The sequence below is a fragment of the Eurosta solidaginis genome, chromosome 3, assembly GCF_040869045.1.
Source record: "Eurosta solidaginis isolate ZX-2024a chromosome 3, ASM4086904v1, whole genome shotgun sequence".
Taxonomy (NCBI): domain Eukaryota; kingdom Metazoa; phylum Arthropoda; class Insecta; order Diptera; family Tephritidae; genus Eurosta; species Eurosta solidaginis.
In genome coordinates, this window is record NC_090321.1 from 182,367,484 (window position 1) to 182,385,135 (window position 17,652).

Genomic DNA, 17,652 nt, shown 5'->3' on the forward strand with positions numbered 1-17,652 from the left:
CATTTTCAATCTATTTTGGGTCCAGATAAGCCCGTATACCGAATTTGGTGAAGATATCTCCAAATTTGCTGAAGTTATCGTGTTAATGGATGGACAGAGATGGACGGACATTGATTAATCAAATTTTTTTTCGATACTGATGATTTTGATATATGGAACTCTATATCTATCTCGATTCCTTTATACCTATACAACCAACTGTTATCCAATCAAAACTATAATACCCTGTGTACAAGTACAGCTAGGTATAAAAAATCGTACGTTAAAATACAGGGTTACAATAAAAAAAACGATTTCGGCTGTATTTCCAAAGATCAAAAATATAGAAAAATATATTTATGACCCAGTCCAAGCTCCAATGCTTACCTGGTATTCCGCCATAATCACGAAAAATGCGGAAATCTGTGTCCGACGGTATAAAGTTATACTGAAAAAGTTCTTCACCTACTGTACTAGCAAAGGGATGTGGTACCCTGCGGTAATAGTCCATGAGCCAAGGACTACCTGGACCAGATTGAAAGAGCAGCTCACGTCCGCCTGCACCAGCAGCGTCAAGGTTAATTAAAGCTCTAAAATAAAATTCGAGTTATAAAAAATCCCACAAACTATTAGTTCATTTCAAAACTTTTCTTTTACTTGCAATTCTCAGCCCATTTATGTTGTGTTATAAAGCCATGCGAAGCCTGTAACGGATTCTCCTCGGCGCCATTGAACAGAAATATGATAGGATGCTGCAATGGTCCATCAGATTTTGAAATAACACGCAATGCCTCTAACATCGTGGCTACCATGGAACCATCGTCGCCAGCACCTGGACTTGAAGGTGCAGTATCGAAATGCGAATTTATGAGCAAATAATTTGGACTCGTACTATTAAGTGCACTCAGCTTTGCCACCACATTTTGCACACCCTGATACATATTAATCATGGACCAATGCATATACGAGCCAGTAACTACTTGTAACTCAATTTCAAGTTCAAAATTATCACTTATTTCTGCTTTGATTTTATTTAGTTCTGCCATTAACAATTCAACAGCCTTGACTTCGTTTGCCTCACTACCGACCACCTTGGGACCGAGTCGTACTAAATTTATTAAGACTTGTTCAGCACGCTCGGCTATGTATCGATCGGGATACTTTGGCTCATCTTCTCGTTTGAGTGGTGTTGGTAGGCGATGGACTTGTGTAACGACCACGCTAAGGTAGAGTATAATCCAGAAAGTGGTGAAAAGTGGTGCATAATACCAGCTAAGTTTTTTTGGCATTTCAAAGTCTACGCCGATGTGGTATTTGGATTTGAACTGCAAAGAAACAGGAAACTTGGTTAAAATTGTCAATCAAATCGACGGCTGACTGAAGTAGCAGATCGACCGCGTGGGACTTCGTGTATTTCGGAAGCATCATGTACAGCGGATATAATTTCCGCTCAGAAATCCAAGAAGTCTCCTCTCTGCAAATTTCTTATCATACATAACTGAAAATCAGTCGAGATTAGTCTTGAAATAATCGAGAAAAATGTTCTCGGGAAGATAACGATGTGGTTGATAATGAGGATTCCAAGTAATACATAGTAATATGTATAATAGTGGGTATTACCACCTTCTCATCCCTTTCGCAGTGGGCGATGCCATTCTTGCCTTATTGGAAAATAACCAGGCTTTATTTCAGATTGTTTGGTTTTGGGATCATGCAGGACTAAATCTGTGACCTTCTTGGCATCGCCTCGTCACCGTTTCGAGATTATTACGAAGCTGCTTTGGAATCACATATTGGTATCATTCGGGGTCCACTTTGTAAAAATATGCAGATAGTTCTCGGAATCTAATCAGGATAAATTTCGAATTTCGAGATCATTTTTAAAGTAATTTCGAAATATCGTTTTTGTTAAGACAATCACTTTGGGGGGATTGGGTGTATTTTCGGGATCATTTATAGTTCGAGTTTCATGTTATTTTCAGCGTCATTTCAGTACTATATTCAGGATCATTTAGGGGCTATATCTGGTATTGTTATCAGGAACCCTGCTTAAGAGTTTTGTTAAAGAGGCTTAAAAATTTTGGTGCTTTTCGAAATTTCGAAGTAGAGAAAATCATTTCGATTAATTTTTTCTCACACGTCACGGCTTTCGTGACATTTGGCATACCGATTTTTACAGATGAGAATGCTTCTGATTTCTGAATCGAATATTCGATACATATGTATGTAAATTGCTCCTACAGCATACTGCACTCACTTATTGTACTAAAACAATAAGAATTGGCAATTAAAGCATTTAAACGTTTAGATGGTTAATTTATTGGCAGCTAATCTAATCAATCTACGATAATAACCGATGAATATGCGGTTGCGTAGTTGGATATATAAGTATGTGCCCTTGAGTGTTTTTAGGAAAGTGTCTAATTCATCATCATCATCATCCTCCTCAACCCCTATTGGAGCATAGGGCGTCGACCACCGACTTAAATCTTATTCTGTTAGGTGCAGTTCTTGTGATGTCATTCCACGTATATCCTGCGTCTTCGAGTTCTTTATCCACAGTTCTGCGCCAAGTTTTCGCGGGTGCACCAGGTCGTCGGCTTCCTTGTGGATTCCATCGCAATGCTTGTCTGGCTATATTTACTGGAGGTCTTCTGAGAGTGTGACCAATCCACGACCATTTACGCTTGGTTATTTCTGTGGCAGCCTTAGGTTGATTTGTTCTAGACCATAAGTCGTCATTTGGAATTCTTTCCGGCCATCGAATTTTCAGGATTCGGCGCAGACATTTATTAATAAAAACTTGTAGACATTTCTGAATTGAAGTTGAGCTTTTCCACTTCTCGCAAGCATAAAACAGTACTGATTTAACATTCGAATTAAACAGTCGAAGCTTCGTTTTTAAAGATATTTGGCTGGACCTCCACACGTTTGCCAGTTGCCCAAAAACCAATCTTGCTTTGTTTATGCGAGACTGAACGTCCTCATCTGCACCGCTCTTATTTGAGACAATACTACCAAGATAAACAACGGACTCTACACCTTCGATTTCATTTTCGCCAACCGTAAGCATCAATGGCCTTGATGAAATACCATAGCCGCATCTTATGACTTTGGTTTTCGCTGTATTGATGCTTAGTCCGGCCTCCTTTGCATGTGCGTTCACAGCTTCTAAATTGTGTTGAAGGTCAGTACTTCTGTGGCTTAGCAGACGGACATTGTCTGCATATTCTAAATCCCCTAGCGTTCCTCATAATCTCGTCTAATACCAAGATAAACAAGAGCGGCGAGAGTATGCATCCCTGTCGCACCCCGCTTTTAATTTCGAAGGGTTCTGAGAGGCACCCATCGTGACTGACCCGGCACTTAAATTCGGCATACATTGCCTTTATAATGCTGATTATTTTATTGGGCATCCATCGTTTTCGTAGTATTTCCCAAATATATTTCCTGTCGAGACTATAAAAAGCCTTTTTAAGTCGATAAAAAGTAACTAAGCTGATGTTCATGTCAGCATATATGTCATCAGTTCCTGTAAGGAACTTTAAGGACTTGATTGCTGAAATTATTTCATTTTTCGTAGGGGGCGCGCTGTTTACCCCACTGAACTGGGGTTGGTTGTTGTAGTTTGCAGCAAAGTGTTGGAATTTAAGGTCGCTTCACCTACAGGATTATTTAATACTTTCTTGGAGTGTTCCACCCATACACTCATTTGTTGTTCGCTTTCAGTAATAAGATTTCCGTTGAATCCTTTTCTGGTTTTTGACCACTCCTGTATTTTCCGGTGAGTTCCCTACTAATCTCATAGAGTTCCCTCATATTATTTAATCTGGCTGCCGCTTCAGCTCGACTGGCTAATGTGTCAGCCCATTCCCTCTTGTCTTTTCTAGCAGACTTCTTAATTAGCTTGCATTTTTCTTTATACCTTGCGGATAACTGCCTTGCTTCCTCCGTGTCATTGTTGTTCGTCCGTCTGAGAAGCGATTGTTCAATTTTCCGCCGCTGTTCAATAAGTGTCCACGTATTATTTGTGTCTAATTACTGCGACTAAAATAGGCTTAAATGGCTCCTTTAAATATGTAAAACAGGTTGAGTTATGTGATTTCCTTAAATAAGCTGTAGAAACCCCAGTGGGTTAGGAGAGACTTGCAATATTCCCGCTGTAGCCATGTCAGTGCGGATTGAACTAGAGGGTGGTAGTACAGGAGCGTATCGAATTAATATCCGCCAAAGGACTGCCCATAACCGCAAGACTCCGCAATAGTCCTTCGTGGAATGTTTCCAGGATTACAAAAACAACGACAGGAACCAATAAAAAATTGATCTAGAGAGATCAGCAGGGCTTGGGGAAGCAATAGCTCACTTTTGCTGGCGAAATAATATCCTAGCAAAACTCAACATCAATGGTATGAAGACTGCGGCGTCCGTATATGAGATGGTGTTTCTAGCTTCGGGTATGTTCCCTTTCATTATGAGTGTAAAATAAAAAAAAATAAATACACAGCGCGATATACCTCCGTAGAGAATTCAGGCAGAGCTTTTCTTAAAATTTGCGCCATGCTCTCTTTTTTAGTATTTTCCTGCAAATTGACGGGACGGGACCTACATGTTTTACGCCGACTTCAAAAGGCATCTGCGTGACAGATGAGTTTTCACTTAGCGTTTCAACGCTGAAATATACTCGGAGTGGATGCCAAATCACTGCCGGGGGCGACATCGCTTAGAAAAACTTTTCCAAAATTTTGATGTTGCTTTGCCGAGGAGTCGGGCCCAGAATCTTCTGTGTGGCGGAGCATGCTATCATCACACCACGGCGGACGCCGTGAGCTCGGGAATGTGTCCCTGTGTTAAATCCAGAGAAGACGAATTTATTAGTTGTCAGGAGCAAGCGAAAGGCTTTCCACCATTTGAATCGGCAAGGTTGCACGGATTTATATTATAGAACGGTAAGAAATGTGGTCCTAAGCCAGACACAGTTTGAATAGTTGTTGAGACCTGTGCAGTCGTATAGTATGGTGTGGGAAAGCTTTTGATAAGAACTACAGAAAGTTCGGTGCACTGTCTGTCTTAGCACTACCGGACTTTATCGCACCTAATAACACCGTCTTTAGAGCCTTTTTTAAGTCTGTATCCGATCCAATTATGTAAATATACTCTCTCTATGTATACTCTCTACGTACTTAGGTGTGAGGGCTGGAATCTAGTAGGACTTTAGAGATTTATGCGTCACTTAAGCTTCTGTCATATTGATATGCGTTTCAAGCGGAAGTTCTTTCATCTAACTTTAACTGCAAGGGAGAATTTTAGGAATTTTCTATCTAAATGCTCGGTGCTAACTAGAACACGTCTAAAATCCTTCGGGAGCCGTTTTTGGGAAATTTCCTGAGGTTGTCTGAAATAGGTATTCCAAAGGTTATAGTTTTTATTACGCGGAGGAGCTTAGGAAAAGACAAAAAGGGTAATTCCTGGAAATACGGCTTGGCGACTGAGCCGATTTTGAATTATGCAACAAATAGTAGTGGAGGAAGTCACAAGGGTGTCAGCGCAACAGGGAAGAGTGTGATGAGTTAAAGAGCACATATTTAGATTGACTCTTATGCCAGATAGGATGTTGTTAAATACAACCACAAAACCGTGGCGGAAGAGGAAAGGTGATTTTATTGTCACTACCCCGCATGGTAGTTTCGTTTGCCGTGCTCCCACTTAATTCGTTCCTGGATATCGAACTAACGAATATGTTAAGCACTTGTTATGTTTACAGCGTTAAGTCGTCGGGCTGCTAATATATCTTTTTGGTGGGTCAGTTTAGGCCCGTCCCACACTGTTACTGCGTATAACATTATCGAGCTGGTTACGTGGACAAAAGCTGAGCTTAGCCTCTGTCATCAATGTTAGGCACTATTCGCAAAAAAGCTCGCTAACTTTAGCAGCTTTCTCTCAAAGTACTGCTTTTGCACCTTATATGTATTCGTGGGGGGCGAGCGATTAGGCTCATCTCATTTACCTGTGAAAATTCCCCATTTGGGGTATTATACTTAAACGGCATCTTTAGCATATTTCACTAGCCTGTTGAAAATTACGAGCGCATATTCGCCAGCCATTCCTTTATTCATCCTTCGTGGTTATTACATTTTGCTGGAGTAGACCCGCTTTTGGCCATTACAACAACTGTAATAGCCGACAATTTCTGTGAATTGGGAGGTGAATGTTCCTATCTAGTGTTTCCCAATGTAATAAGCCTTTAATTTAAGAGTCTGGCACTGTCAAATTAATAGAAAAAATTCCATTTGGAATTAAGGAACCATCCAGTCAAATACAATAAAAACACATTTTATCTGTTTCATCTTTTATTATAGAACCGAAACTGAAACCGGAACGGTATTTTGAATTGATCTCGGCCCTCGTGGGTAAAAAAAGCAAATACTACATATTTTGAGAGCTAAGTTATTTACTTTTGTAGTTGTCTAAAAACTGAAGATTACATCAAATACTTAATCAGAAAAAAGCAATTCGGTTTATCATGGATAACAACCGATTTCCAAGCGCAAAAAAGGGCTTTCTCTGTGAGATATGGCTATCTTATATTTTCCGCTTAGCCACAGTGATTAATTTTTATTTTCAAATGTTTTCTCACTCGCACTGAGATTTAGTGTAATTTATTGCCAAATCTCTCGTTTGCTTTGTTAGACTTGGGATTATTTTATGGGGTCATGTATGGACTGTATTAAGATAATTTCTGTACTGTTTGAGGATAGCCTTTGTAAAAGTGTTGGAATCATTCTGAGTTTACTTTGAGATAATTTCGGGACTACACTCGGTAGTACTTCGATATTATTGAGTTACTAAAGTTGAGATGATTTTGGGAATGGTCTAGGGAACGTTTTGTGATTATTTGTATGACTATTTCGGAATAAATTCGGAACTACTTCGGGCCTATTTTGAGATCGTTTTGGTATTATTTCCGGGCAATTTTTGGATAAATTCGGAATCATTTTCGCGACTATTTTGGGAATATTTTGGAATCATTTTATCATGGTTCGAAAAAACTTTTTTAAGAATAAGAAGAGTTATGGCTTATTATCGGCGAATTCTCGACATAAAAAGGTCATTATCGGTTTGTTATCGGCATGTTATCGGCCTGTTACGGGAAACAACCGATATCGGTGAGCTATCGTTTGATTTCGGCTTAACATCGATAGATATTTTCATGAGCCTGTTTTCCTTGTTTCTAATAATCGGCTTGTTATTTGTTTATGTTGCTGTTTTATCGGGCAGCCACTGTGAAGTGGTTGTAACGTGCTCTGCTTACCAATATTAAAAATCTAAAAACAAGTTTTTCCAAATTCGGCAGTGGTTTGGCAAACACCCCGAATGTACGAGTATTTGTGCCATCAGAGGTTCCTCAGTGAAAATTAATCGATTTCGATAAAAATTCGATGAAAGCGATAAAAACTCAATAACCCGGCGGTAAAAGGCAATAACTATTCGGTAAAGTTTGCTATCGATAACACATTTTTAACATTTCGATAGCAAATCGATAACACGTGCATAGTTCTTCTTCGTAAACAAGCCGATAAGAAGTTGATAACAAATCGGTAACTTGCCTTGCCTTCCATGTAACTTCCTTTCCATTCCTTTTCTTTCGTTTCTTTTTATTCCTTTCTATGCATTTCATTTCCTTTCCTTACGTTTCTATTCCTTCCTTTTTAGACGGTTTTATTTAGCTTGACTTCACAGGCCGGCCGGTAGGCACGAATTTTGTAATTAAAATTTAAGTAAATTCGCCATAAGCTAAAAGCTTGAAACTTGGAATATAGTACAGAATCCGATGACAATTCAATAATAAGAAAAAACACTCAGATCCGAAATAGCTCATATTTGGAACACATAATACACACCTGAATAGCGACCTATGAAAAAAAAAAATCGCCGCTAGGGCTCATATTTGGAACTCATATTACATATATGAATAGAAAACAACATAGGAACAAAATCGCCGCCAGGTGGCATAAACATCGCGATATTAAAAAAAATCGTATTTGTAGTCCGATTTGGCTCATATTTGGAACAAGTTTTATATCAGGTAAAAGTGACATCAAAATACTTTGGAGTTCGAGGAGGGATAAGCATACGTGGCGCCGAGTCGAGTAAAGTCTTTGGAACGATTATGTATTGAGGACTTAGATTGTAACAAATTGTCAGGAAAGAGTCCTTGTAATAATTAGTCACTGAACGAATGAGAAACAATAGGCGCTTAAATAAAGACTAAAAACTTGCAAAAAAAAAAAATTATAAAAAAAAAATTGTAAGTTTTATTGAAAACAATACTTACACGAAGTAATAATAATACTAAAAGCTGGAAATTAATTAGGTAGGTCCCTGGTACTAGTCATCATACTCATCATCAATCTAGGGCATTTATCAGACAATTAAATAAAAGCGTTGGTTGCGTGAAATTTCTAAAAATGTGAGGAGTAGCATAACCTGATTAAGGTTCAGTTGGTCTTACTTACGACTATCCACAGAAATTTTACGCGTCCAACGCTTTTATTTAATTGCCTGATCAACGCCCTACATTGATGAGCAGTGTGACGACTAGTACGTAGGACCTACTTAATTATTTTCTAGCTTTTAGTATTATTATTACTTCGTGTAAGTATTTTTTTCAATAAAACTTACAATTTTTTTTATTATTTTATTTCCTTTCCATTTTTTTCTGTTCCAAGCTGTATTTGCGCATATACTTAAATATTTCACTGGTATATTACTCTTTTACAGCAACTCTGTAAATTAACATATTTGTACGTAAATACGGACAATGGATGGACCAGCCCCTTTATTTCGCATACAAAACGTTTGTTCTTTGCGAAACCAGTAGCGCCGATATTTTACAGTGAATTAAAGAGTGGACATGAAATACTTGTTATAATTCAATATATCGGTTTTGGGAAATTTTTCTTGAGATCTCAGATAAAAACACACATTTAGAATACTTACACCCATTTTTTCAGCTATACACGTCTATTAAGGATGTCCTTGTTTGCTCTTTTTTAAATCCCGAAAAGCTTCGCCAATTTAATCACTTCGATTTATGTACACCTTTTTAATGATTTTATATGCAAATGCACTTGCTGGTAGATATTTCTTGGAATTTGCACACTTTTCATATTACACATTAGGCACTTATGAGGTATATCCTTTCAACAACACTATTTATAATATACAGTTCACACATTTGTACAAATGTACACATAATAACACCAAAATATCTAATTAATAGGTTTTGACATTAGAATATGTTTTGTTATTGCTCTGGCCTTGATTTGCGATTTGACTAAATCACGTCCTTTACCTACCAACTGTCACAACATATTGTGGTTTAACACTGATATAACATTTGGTTTTGGGGAAAATCATCTATGTAATTCACCTATGTTAATAAAGATATATGTATTCTTCATGTTTTGCGATTGCTAAAAACAAAATTAAATTATCTAAAAAATGCGATATCTGCCATGATAAAACTTTGTTGTATATTTACTTAGTAATGTTCATATCCAATATTTCTATTTTGCTTAGTTATTTTATTGTTTGTTCTACATTTTTTTGCAATCATTTGCTAATTAGTTTATAACTAATATTTGATTTAATAGTAGTTTGATGACGGTAACATGATATTAAATCTGTGTTTACAAAAGTATTTTCCTCTTTGGGTCTTCTTATTTGCATGGTCTGTTCAAAGTACAACGATAAATTTTAAAATTTACAATTTTTATTTGTGTTTTGGATATAAATTACCCTTGATAATTTATCTATACGGTTGTTGTATTAATTACTTTTTCATATCGTTGAGTGAATATTGAAATGGTTATTACAGATATACATTTGTTAGTTATTTATTGTTATATTGAGGGTGGTAAATTGCTCCATTTTCAAAAGTCAATCAAATTCATAAATAAACAAGTTATGATAAATTTTTCATATGCATACAGTGTTTGTCACTGGAATAGTGTGGCACTTCCCAAGAACTAATATGTTTAACACCGGTTAATATTAATTGTTATTCAATTATAATTTTTGATTATAAGGGAAAACCGAGAAGAAGGAAACATCTAATGGCATGTTGCGATGGTACCATTTCGAAAACCGCAATGTCATCATCGTCAGGCAATTTTATATTTTGTAAAAATAAAGTAAAATTTTAACAATTGTTTTTGTTTTTTTATCGGCCTATTGATAAATGATTGAAGGTTTGATTCGAGCTCAAGCCAGAACAATAATATTTTTCTAATGATAATTATGATTATGATGATGAAGGCTTAGCACCCTTCGAAATGGATCTATCTGCGCAGCTATGGCAGGTTGTCTGAAAGATTTTCTGCTTACTATTCCAAAAACAAAATAAAAATTTTCAATTGTAGTAAAATTTGAGCACGTCATTAAACATATATTCCCAAAACCTGTCGCTAGGCAGTTGGGTACAACTGCTGAGGCCCAGGACGACCCTTTGTGATGTCGAAAAAACTCGTCTAGATCTACTCACTGTTAGTGATTATCTCAAAGTTTTCTCAAAAGGGCTTCTGAAGGATTTTAAACGTGTTCTCGGTCAGGGGCCTGCATTATACAGCACAATTTTGTTCTCATTGGTTATACGAAACGGCATTCACTTTTAATTATTGGAGACCCCTATAGTCTATAGTCTCCACGGTAGTTACGTCTTTACAGCTTCTGCAGAGGTAATTACACGAAGCACCCGCCTTTTTAATATTTTTTTGCAAAAACGTAGCAGAAAACTATGATCCGAGCCAGATAATTGATGCTTCTGAAGTGTGGGTTAAGGCCACTTCAAACACACTACAAGATGACAGACGTCTTAACAATGTAGAAATCTCTAAAGAATCCTGGTTTATTCCAGCCCCCTCACCGGAGTCCATATTCCAGACGTCGGTGTGAATTTTAATGCCGTTTTCAACTCCGATTGTGCATCACTTGGAATCATTACTTCCTGAAAGGAAGGTATTAATGCTCCACTAAATTTTCAGTTTCAAAGATTGTGGTTTATATCAGAACTATATTTTCCCGCCAAAGATTGAGGATCCTGCCATACTCTTGCTGAGTATGATACGATCACCTAGATTTCCTAATTCTGTGTGGATTTTTTTCGATGTACAGAGTAAGTGCAAGTCGATCGAAAGCAAGTATAAATGAGCTTTTAAGACGTTTCAAGGTCAGTGCAAAAAACTCTCTAGGATGGCGAAATTGCAGTTTTTCCGAAGACTTCTCCATCACACTATAGAGCTGTACTGAATTTTTCTACCATTTCTAAACACCATTCCTTACCAAACATGGATTTACAATCGTAAAAGCAATTCATCATTCACCCGTACCCCCTACTCGATGCACGCATTCTAGTTCAGTTTGCAATCGATTGTTAGTCCCACGTATTTGGTATTGTTTGATTGATTCAAAGGGCGGTCACTGCGAAAACTAAAAGGAAAGTGGATAAAGAAGGGAAGTTAATCCGTCTAATAAAAGTAATAAATCAGTTTTCTCTGGGGTTCAGCGGCATTCCCCTATTGAAACACTAAGTTTTATCCACATTTTTGCTTTGATTTCACTCATAATAAAAGGGCATCACATCTTCAGCGTAGGCCACAATTTTGACACCATTTGTGTTGAGTTTTGCTGGATACGAGTTACAGGAGATTTCAAGCACCTACTTTCTGATGTGCCCTTACTCTCGAGTGTCTTTAAGATGGACGATGTGAGACTTAAGCAAATAGGAGAAGATTTAGGCATATTCTCCCTTCTAATTTGCGTCTTGCCCTTTTTTATTTTTTCCTAAAAATTGGCAGCTCCGAACGGCGTCTGCTAGGTAGATGAATTTTCACTGAGAAGCTTTTCATGACAGCAATACACTCGGACTGTGTCCTTCGAAGCTCAGGCACGGGACCATATAGTCTGTTCGTTCTGGAATAAATGGTGCTATATTTCTATGGCCTGCACTCAAGCTGCCCCGAGGTTTATTTCAGTTTTTAAAGATTTATTCTTGGCCATTAGGTTTGCAGGCTGGATGTGCAGAATGGCATGGTGTAGTTATTAGGGCTTCCGCAAACGATTTGTTGAAACTAAACATTTTGTTTGTTCAAGTACGCTTATGTCGTTAATGAATCATTTTAATCCTACTTTAAGGGCTTTATTAGCCACTGGAACCTGCTTCTGTTAAATAAATAAAAAATATTGAAGGGTAAAAAAAAACATTTTAAAAGCTATCAACAAATTTCATCAAATCAAACGCGCTTATAGCCATTTTTTTCGTTAGTCTATTATGATTGTGATTAACTTTTGTATCACATGATCAATTTGCATGCGTTAATTTTTTCATCACTTCAAATTTTACAAAAATTAATACCCAAAGTAAGAAATAATTTTTGATCATTACTAAACACCAAAATCACATTCGTAGCAATTTATTGACAGTTCACACAAGTTCAGCCTTTTCTTCAAATTCGAAATTTGACACACGCGTATTAAGTATAACTCATGTAAATTTGGAGATATTTATATGTACGTGGAATACTAATAAAGTAAACGTAGTTCCGTCATATTACGCTTTTCACTATAATGGGCTTCATCGTACTGATTGTGCGAAAGTGGTGATGACTTTTGACTGGCGCCTGTTTCCACTTTTGGCTACAGTCATATTAGAATCTAGAATTTACTTACATAGATACATTGTATTTATATGGGTACTAATATATGCAGTGATTTTTGGCTCGGGGTCGCCAATTATAGCAAGTATTGGTATACCTATAGAAATATATATGTATGTAATTTTGTTAAAGTAACTACTTGCGTACTGGGGCACTCCTCTAATGTTTACATTACACGGTTGGCATATCCAGGGGTGGGCGGAGGTGGAGAGTTTCCCCCGTTTGCAAAACGGCAATTATTTGTCGTCATAGCAATTTCTTTCTCAAAACAATACTTACAATGTTTTTAAAATAAAAAACCTGTGAATATTTATGGAAATTTACTTCATTGTTGTAAATTTTTTTTAAAATAAATTAACCAAAAAAATTACCATTGCCTATTGACAATAATTCTCCCTCAATTTTTACGTTATGAGGAAGTTTTTCAAGTGTTTATTTCGCCGTTAAAATAAGTTGTATGCATGCACGAAGCATGTATGCTATATGCGTGAAAACGCGTTGTGGCGAATATTAGCATCTCTAAGCTGTTAGTAAATAAACACAATAACAAAAACAGCAAGCAGCCACACTTATGTAAAAGGCAACGAAGAATATTCCATACACATAACCAGCAGCTTGAAGCAAAGAGATTATCATACACATATGTAGGCATCAGCTAAGAGCAGAAGTTGTTACTAGCATATAGCTAAATAACCAAGTATGCGATACAACTGTTCCATGTTCGTGAAAAGTCTACACCTTAGGAGAAAGATGCGATCGAGGCAACAGAAAGTATAAAAGCAGCGCAAGCTGAGGAATAACTAATAAGTCTGATTTAAACACGCTATTAGTTGTGAAGTAGAATTGTGAAGTACTACTCCAAAAGTAGTCTAAATAAAGACCATTTTGCAATACTGAATATTGGAGTTATTTATTCGACAGTTCAGCGATTTGAACGTAAGCAGAAGGTGCATAATTATCAGGAAATCCTCAAAATTCGTTACAGTATGTACAATTCATATATTTTGAGTTGAAAATATATTTCTTCGCACATGAAGTATTCGTGCTGTATGAGTACAAAAAAAGTGTGAGCAATTCATGAGCATTCAGGTCGAAAACGTTTTAGGCATGCTTCCGATATGCAATGAAATCATATGTTTATAATAATACACTTTTCTGAATTTACTTTACGTATACATTTGAGAACAGTTGGCTTTGATACATAGAAGGTAGGTGGATTGCATACCTTTTATGCCCATTTTAAGCAGGAGTCTATGTCGCGGTCAGAAGAAGTATTATATCGAATTTCATCACAATAATACATTTTTTTGAATGAAAGTTATGCCAAAATGAGTACGGCGAAATCAGAACAGATGGCTACCGGATTTGACACTTCTACTTCCGCCGCAGTACGATTTTGACATTAGTCCATCGATTTACAAAAACAAAGTACATGCAACTTTTTATTATGTTTGTAGATATGCCACCGTGCAGCCACCTTGTATGGTTCCGCCATGCATGTGAGGATGACTCCTCGGACGAATAGGCTGACGAAAGACGATGAATGGATAAGCAATGCCAAACAAAATTCGCTAAACGCTATCACCGACCAATTACACGGGTCAACACAAAATTTGACTTTGACTTCAAAGCATTAAATTTCAATTATTTAGGTCGTAATTTGACGAAAAAAGTAAAATATATGGCATAAAAAAGTTTGCTTTACTATATAGGAAACAGCTTGAACGAAATTTTTGAAAATCTGTGGTTTCAATTTTCACTTGAAAACATTTTTTACAATAACTATAAGCCTCATGTGGAGCCCATGTCTTGTCTTGATTCCAAACAGGACAGCCAAAATATGCTTCACACAGGATGAGAGATGTATTTAATTCATATTTTATATCACGAACTTTAATAAATTGCCCACATATATAAAAAAAGCATCAGTTTCATATTTACACTTTCGCGACGACATTTTAGGTTATTCTAGATTTGCACAAAACACCTCTAGCGCCATGAATATTGTTACTCTAACTATTACGAAAGCAAACTTTATACCGAAAAAAGGTATTTTCTTTTCGTTTTTGTTTATAATAAAACAGAAAATCATGAAACAAACTTTAGGACAAGGAACAACATTTTTTTTAGAGTTGTGTTATCGTTCTGGCCGATCGAGGCTACCGAAAAAATCGCATTTTTTTCGTATAGTTGTGTCTCTGGATACGCCCCTGCATTACATATACATAATTGTTTAGATTTTATTCAATGCTTTTGCTGTGATTTTCCCCTTTTTTCTTCTTTGACAAATTTACTAGCTTTGTATTTTTTTTTTTATTTGCTAATCACGTTTAATTGGTGCGCTTTAAATTACCGGAAAACCTCAGTCCACCTTCATCTAATTTTATAATTTTTATTTCTTGCATCACTTGCGATTTCATTGTCATTTGTTTGAATCAATCGAATTTTTGTTTGTAAGTATTGTTTGTTTAATGCGATAAATGGTAATTTGTATAAGTTATTTACAATCAAATGTCAATGCCCATTATCATATAAATGACAGTTGTTCAAATCGCAGGTGATTATTGAAAAGTGTAATTTGCTAACTAAGCCTAAAATTACAAAGGCATTCATATACATAACTAAGTAGCACAGTTTCATTTTTAAGCTGTATTCACAATAACTTCCATGATGTAATAATAATGGTGATGTCAACAACATAACCTTACTTTTTCGGTAGCTCTATTTTCCCGTATTTACTTGTATTACAAAAGTATATAATTTTGATTGCTTCATTTTTCGTACAAAATTCTCCAACAAATTTGTTTTCTGCAAAATTTTGTCTATATTCTTTTGGGGAACACAAATTTACATTAATCTTTTTGACTAAACAATTGTAGTAGCGGCTTATATTGTTATAATATCTCTAAACGTATAGTAAAATCTACTCCGATCGTAGTAGAACTTAAGGCAGTTCTGTATCATAGACAACCCCCTAAAATATGCATGCCGAACTTGTAAGAATAAGGGAAAACGTCAGCGGGATGAGAACACCTGAATATTCATTTCATCATGATAACTTCAATCTTTCAATGAAAAAAAAAAATCTTATAGTTTTAATAAAAGTTCAAGATTTGATACTCGCTAGGGACACTTTTGGAAGTTTTACTTACTCAATTTGCGCTTAGCCGTTTAAATTGTTATGGCCGACCAAAAGGGACGCCCGTCGCGTTGACTGTCATCATTCGAAACACTTAGTGTTGTTCCGATACCATCTTGTACTCGATACCTGTAGTCATGTATAAGGATCGAGAAAAATAATCGATACCAAAATAAGTATCGATATTCGATACCTTATCCTTTCTAACTTATAAAAAATTCAGTATATGAAAATTAATCCGCCATTTGTAAAGCAACTCAATAAAAAAAAATTAACCGATTTTTCATTGCGATTGCGAGGCTTACACGTACTATTAGGTTTTCAGAGGATTTGCGAGCATTCATGAGTTGTCCTTTTATAAAAACGTTGCATAATTGTAAACGTTAAACAAATTTTCAATAAAGTCTACGAAAAATTTAAGTGCATGTGTTCATTTACTCATAACACTGGTCAACAACATTTTTGTACATGGGTCGTGCGTATATTTTTTTATTGCTTCTGCACCCAGAAATAAGAATATGAACATAAAAAAGTTTTTGATTCGTTTTTGTTCGAAAAAAATGGGAAAAACGAAAAACATGAAAATTCATCAAAATTTGACATAGATTTGATTTATTCTAGTATAGTAAAAATCAATTTAAGAATTATTCTTATAAATTTAGTTTTAGAATACAGTTTAAATGTTTAAAAATGCTTTTTCCTGCTTTTCCTGCCATATTCGGTAACATTTTCTCTTATTAACGTCCAAATATAGTCCCCCATCATGCCTTCCGTATACTGGCCTTGGTAGCGTTTCTCAAACTCCGTTATATCTTGATGGAATCGCTCCCCGTGTTCTTCTGAATAAGCTCCCATATTATCTTTGAATTTATCCAGATGTGAATGTAACATGTGCCAGTCATGATCATCATAATTTTCATCCCTATGATTTCCAAGAAAGCTATGAACTACTGCCTTAAAACTGTTCCACGCTAGTTTCTCCTCATTGCTAAGTAGGTCCGGGAAAATATCGCAGTTCATAGTTTTTTTTTTATTTGAGGGCCAACAAAGACTTCAGCTTTAATTTTCGCCTCTGACAGCTTTGGAAAAAAGTCTGCAAATATTTGAAAGCTTTAGACTCAATATTAAGAGCCTTCACAAATTGTTTAATAAGGCCCAATTTAATAAGCAATGGCGGCATCAATATATTTTTAGGATCGACAATTGCTTCATGTTTAATATTAAATCTTCCCACTCCATACTCAGTACGTTCAGGCCAATGTTTTTGGCGATAGTGGGCGGCATCATTTCTGCTACCCCATAGGCAAAGCTAACAGGAGTGTTTGGTATATCCACCTTGCATTCCAGTAAAAAACAAACCATCCTGAAGTCCCCAATAACTTCCCACTTGTATTGCGTATATTTGATTGCAGTTAATAGCATTTTAATACTGTCATAATTTTCTTTGAGATGCATGGAATGTGCCAGTAGAATAGATGGGAATTTGTTCCCATTGTGTAGTAGAACTGCTTCTAGACTTTTTGTTGAGCTGTCGATAAAGAGGCGCCATTCATTTGTATTACAAGGAATACCAATTGCTTAAAATAAACCTTTCACGTCAAAGCAAAAACAGAGTCCATCTTCCTTACTGCTGAAACAAGAAAATTCTTCATGACGCTTTCTTTGCCGAGATATTCGAATATCAGAAGTAAGTAAATTTCGTTGTTTAAGCCGCGATGCTAATAACTCTGCTTTGTCTTTTGATAGATTTAAATCTCTTATTAAGTCATTGAGATCTTCAGAGTTTATGAGATGTGGTATTCCTGGTTCAAATTGAGGAAT

The 17,652-nt window shown here is 36.2% G+C and overlaps 1 protein-coding gene across 12 annotated transcripts in view; it reads right to left on the bottom strand.

The window, feature by feature from the left end:
- The window catches only part of LOC137246834 (endoplasmic reticulum metallopeptidase 1), a 33,845-nt gene extending 21,207 nt beyond the window's left edge, over nucleotides 1–12,638 (bottom strand). The window contains exons 1-5 of one of the 12 annotated variants that reach the window (XM_067777842.1): nucleotides 12,429–12,630; nucleotides 9,521–9,711; nucleotides 8,977–9,409; nucleotides 637–1,304; nucleotides 367–569 (exon numbers count right to left, since the gene is read on the bottom strand). In XM_067777842.1, the coding sequence (XP_067633943.1) occupies nucleotides 367–569; nucleotides 637–1,304; nucleotides 8,977–8,982 (877 nt within the window). In that variant the 5' untranslated portion in view covers nucleotides 8,983–9,409; nucleotides 9,521–9,711; nucleotides 12,429–12,630. Of the gene's footprint in view, nucleotides 1–366; nucleotides 570–636; nucleotides 1,305–8,976; nucleotides 9,410–9,520; nucleotides 9,712–9,777; nucleotides 9,998–12,391 lie in introns of those variants that run through there. The other 11 variants (XM_067777846.1, XM_067777839.1, XM_067777845.1 and 8 more) reach the window with 11 other exon arrangements.
- Nucleotides 12,639–17,652: the final 5,014 nt, after the last annotated feature.